Source organism: Salvia miltiorrhiza, chromosome 4 (assembly GCF_028751815.1).
Source record: "Salvia miltiorrhiza cultivar Shanhuang (shh) chromosome 4, IMPLAD_Smil_shh, whole genome shotgun sequence".
Lineage (NCBI taxonomy): Eukaryota > Viridiplantae > Streptophyta > Magnoliopsida > Lamiales > Lamiaceae > Salvia > Salvia miltiorrhiza.
The window spans coordinates 5,068,862-5,072,946 of NC_080390.1; the positions used below are offsets into that span (position 1 = coordinate 5,068,862).

The 4,085-nt window shown below is 36.9% G+C and overlaps 1 protein-coding gene across 1 annotated transcript; it reads left to right on the top strand.

The window, feature by feature from the left end:
• The first annotated feature begins 2,867 nt into the window (after positions 1–2,867).
• LOC131022356 (uncharacterized) lies at positions 2,868–3,701 on the top strand. Its single transcript, XM_057951809.1, has one exon. It carries the CDS (start codon positions 2,944–2,946, stop codon positions 3,544–3,546), a length of 603 nt encoding a protein of 200 aa, XP_057807792.1. The 5' UTR covers positions 2,868–2,943; the 3' UTR covers positions 3,547–3,701.
• Positions 3,702–4,085: the final 384 nt, after the last annotated feature.

Genomic DNA, 4,085 nt, shown 5'->3' on the forward strand with positions numbered 1-4,085 from the left:
GAAAAGATCATTGGAGGGATTGCAAATGATGAAATTAAGACTGAGAGATGACTGAATCAAGAGATGACACACTAAAATGGCTCGGTAATTCTCGTTGGAGTTCTCATTATAGTACTCTCGTTAACTTGATGCATTTATTTTATTCAATCGATGATATACATGTGTATATTGGGGAAAATGGTAATGAAGATGCACAAAAGACCTAAAGCTATTGATTTGTTAGAAGTTATGAATTGTTTTGAATTTGTTTTTATGTTACACACCAACTATTTGATCACGTGTTACAAAGAAATTATCTAGATATATTATTAATGCAATGAATCTTGCTAAGGTAGCAAAAACATATTTGCAAGCTATGAGAGATGTTGGTTGGGAGATTTTGGTACCCGAAATATCTAAGTTTTGTAGCACAAATGCACAAATGACATAGATATGCTAGATATAGAAGATGAATATGTAGCTTGAGGAAAAGAAAGACACATAAGCTAGAAATTGACGTATCTCCATTATTATCGGGTTGAACTATTTATTATGTGGTTAAATAGCAAAAGCAACCTCAAGGTTGACCCGCATTTTGCAATAACATCCCCAACGAATCGTAAGTGGCATGACAAACCTTATTGTATTTGTTTTTAAAATTTTCCATCCACGCTTATAACGTCCGTTTACCGTTCGTCAAATATATATATATATATATATATATATATATATATATATATATTATATAATTTTAATAAAAACGGGCCCCAGTTATAGTTTTAGCGCACACACACACTAAAACACATTCACTCATACACACTCAGCCACACACGCTAACACACACACGCACGCACGCACTGCCTCTCTCTCTCTCGGCACTCTGCCGCCGCCGTCGATGGTGGTGCCGCCCGACGGGGCGCCGACTCTCTCTCTTATCTCCCTCACATCTCTTCTCCGATCTCTCTCTCATCTCTCCCGACATCTATCTCCCTCATAACCTCTCTTTCTCTCTCTCTCTATCGCTAGGTAAACAGGGCGGCCGCCACCGGGCCAGCTGCCACTCTTTCCGCGGCGGAACTGCCGGAGGCACCACCGCCGTCGCCTCGCCAGGTACGCCCTAACCCCCTTCATTCTCTTTTCTTTATTCTCCCTCTTTCTTTTTCTTATTTTAAAATCTGAAAATCTTCATTTTTCCTTTTTTGAATTGACTGAACGGAGAGAACGGCTTCTTCGCCGTCGCCGCACCAATCGACGACGACGAGGATGAGCCACCATGGCTTCGTCGCCGACTGCTGCCTGTCTGCTCCAGGTAACCCTAGTTCTCTTTTCCCTTTGTAATCCTGTAAATGATATATATATGCACACATATATACAATCATATATCTCTCCTCCCTCTTTCTTTGATTATCTGTCAGATTGGAGACAACGGCAGGTCCATCGCAGCCGCTCCGTCGCTGGCGACGAGCCACAGCGGCTGCCGCTATCTTGACCCCATTACTCACACACAAAATAGAACGGGGGTCTCAACACCGACCCAATCAACGACATAGAAAGTGGGGCCCATTTTAATTTATTTTTTAAAAAAATAGTTAACGAACGTCAGATGGCTGGACGGAAATTTTTAAAAAATATTACGATAAGGTGTTCCATGCAACTTACGTTTCGTTAGGGTTATTTTTGCTCAAGACGGGTCAACCTTGAGGTTGTATTTGGTATTTAACCCTTTATTATGTGATTGACATGCAAGTTATGGAGCTAAATCAACATTTTGATGAAGTCAACTTATAATTACTTTTTATGCATGACATGGCTTGATCCAATAGATTTATTTTCTGCATTTGACATCAAGAAGCTACTTCGCCCGACAAAGTTTTATACATCTGATTTTTTTAAAGTAATTTTGTATGATTCTAGAGTTTTATGTTTTTTCCCATGAGATGATTTCTACAATAAAACATGAAGTTTTTCCATTTATTTATTTATTAGTTAAGTTGTCATTGATTTTGTCAGTTGTCACTGTTACAATAGAACTTTTTTAGCAATAAAGATCATAAAAAGTGTTATACTCAAATTAATAACCAAAAAAACTCTTCGCAAGCTAAATTTACTTTTCAGAGTTCAACATTAAATGTTTAGTAAATGATTTTTTTTTAATAAAAATGTTTAATGTTACACTTGCTTAAATGCTCATTATGCTCAAATGTTTGATATAAGTTAAAGTCAGCTCTGAATGTGCTACTTCAACTTTATTCTTTTGCAGAGTTGAAAATATCTCACTTTGTTCTTTTGCAGAATAAAAATGTCTCACTTATACTCTTCGTAGAATTGAAAAATACTTCACCCCCATTCTTATGTAGAATTTAGAGAGTATTTGGCCGAACTTATAAATTATTTATGAGCTTATAAGTTCATTCAAAGCATTTAGTAAAATAAGCTCTTAAACGGTTTTTAAGTTCTAAAAATAAATTTTAAATTCCTCAAAAAAAAAAAAAAATTTAAAAGCTTATAAACTCTTAACAAATAAGTTCCTCTACCAACTCATTTTTTCATAATCTTATATCTAACAATTATTTTATAAATATTATTCAACTATAATTTATTATTTTCATTATATGTCATTTCAAGTTCACCTCTCTTCGATTTTCTCTTTTTATTAAATATTTTTTCTCTTTAACAAAAAATTATCCATATAACTTATAAGTCCAATTATTAAAAACTATACAAAATTTGAAAAACTATACATATAATATATTCATACAGTTCCCCCCCCCAAAAAAAAACCGAGAGAGAGAGAGGAGTATTTTAACAAAATTTGAAAAATGTGAGAAAAATAAATATATTTTCAATATTGAGTAAAATAGCATGTGTTTAAATAATTAAATTAACAAAAACATATTACTCCTTTGATAGTGAAATTCGACAAACCAGTACTCGCAAAACCCTAATTCCCAAACCCCAGCGGCAATGGCCGACGTCAAAACAGTTGATGAAGGAGGCGAATTCCCCGAAAAACGCAAGCTCGATCTCCAAAATTCCGTTAAGAAAGCCCTAGATGATTCAAAGGACACTGATGATTCGAGTAAGAGGCAGAAAATCGAAGTTCCCATCGGCAAAAACGGCTCCGTTCCACTTGTCGCTGGTGAAAATGCAGCGAAATCGGAGGAACATGTGAATACCGTTGCTGCTGCTGCGGAGGAAGATGAGGACGACGATGAAGACGAAGAAGACTACAATGCCGATCAAGACGAAGATGCAGACGAGAATGCGAACGGGGAAGCCGCCAATGTCGACAGAAAAGGGAAGGGGATTATGGTGGACAGGAAAGGGAAGGGCAAAATGATTGAAGACTCCGACAACGAGGATTCCGACGGCCATGTAGATGATGATGACGACTCGAGTGATGATTCCGACAGTGATTTCTCCGATGGACTTGATGAGAGTGATCTGGAGGATGACCCGCTTGCGGAGGTTGATTTGGACAACATTTTGCCGTCGAGGACCAGGCGGAGTCGAGCGCAACCTGGGGTCCGGATTTCCAATGATCATGACAAGGGTAACGATGCGTGATCGGAATTTTTTTGATGTTAGGTGAAAAGATTGTGGGAAGTGTAGCTTTAATTTGACATTGTGCTGTGCTATGATTTTCTTTAAGTTTGGACAAGGGAGCCCATTATTGTACCTGTTCAGACGTTCCTTTCATCAATTAATGGGATTTTTCCTTATGTTATGGCTTAAAGTATCTTAATCATGTGATGAGATGATTTCTAATGCGATATAGTATACTCCATTGATAACGTTTCAGATGCTTGATGTGGACAATTGTTCCCGGTTTATCGTGATTTATATATGAAATCAGATGTGTTAGACACTACAGTAGATGCCTGGAATAAGAGATATTTGCCTCCATGATTTGAAATGGATTGAAATCTTTTAACTGTGACTTTAGATGCTTAGTGTGTTCGGATTCATTCTTGTTATGCTAGTTTTCTTGCAGGAAAAGAAGGTTGTTATTGCAGCTCATGTTTATGAAGTAAGTGTATCGGAATTGTGTAATAAAAATAACATCTGTTTGTGGAAATCTCTCTTATTAGCTTTGTCATAACACG

What these genes read in the sequence shown, in the direction of transcription:
- LOC131022356 (XM_057951809.1), top strand. Translation starts at nt 2,944, where the DNA reads ATGGCCGACGTCAAAACAGTTGATGAAGGAGGCGAATTCCCCGAAAAA.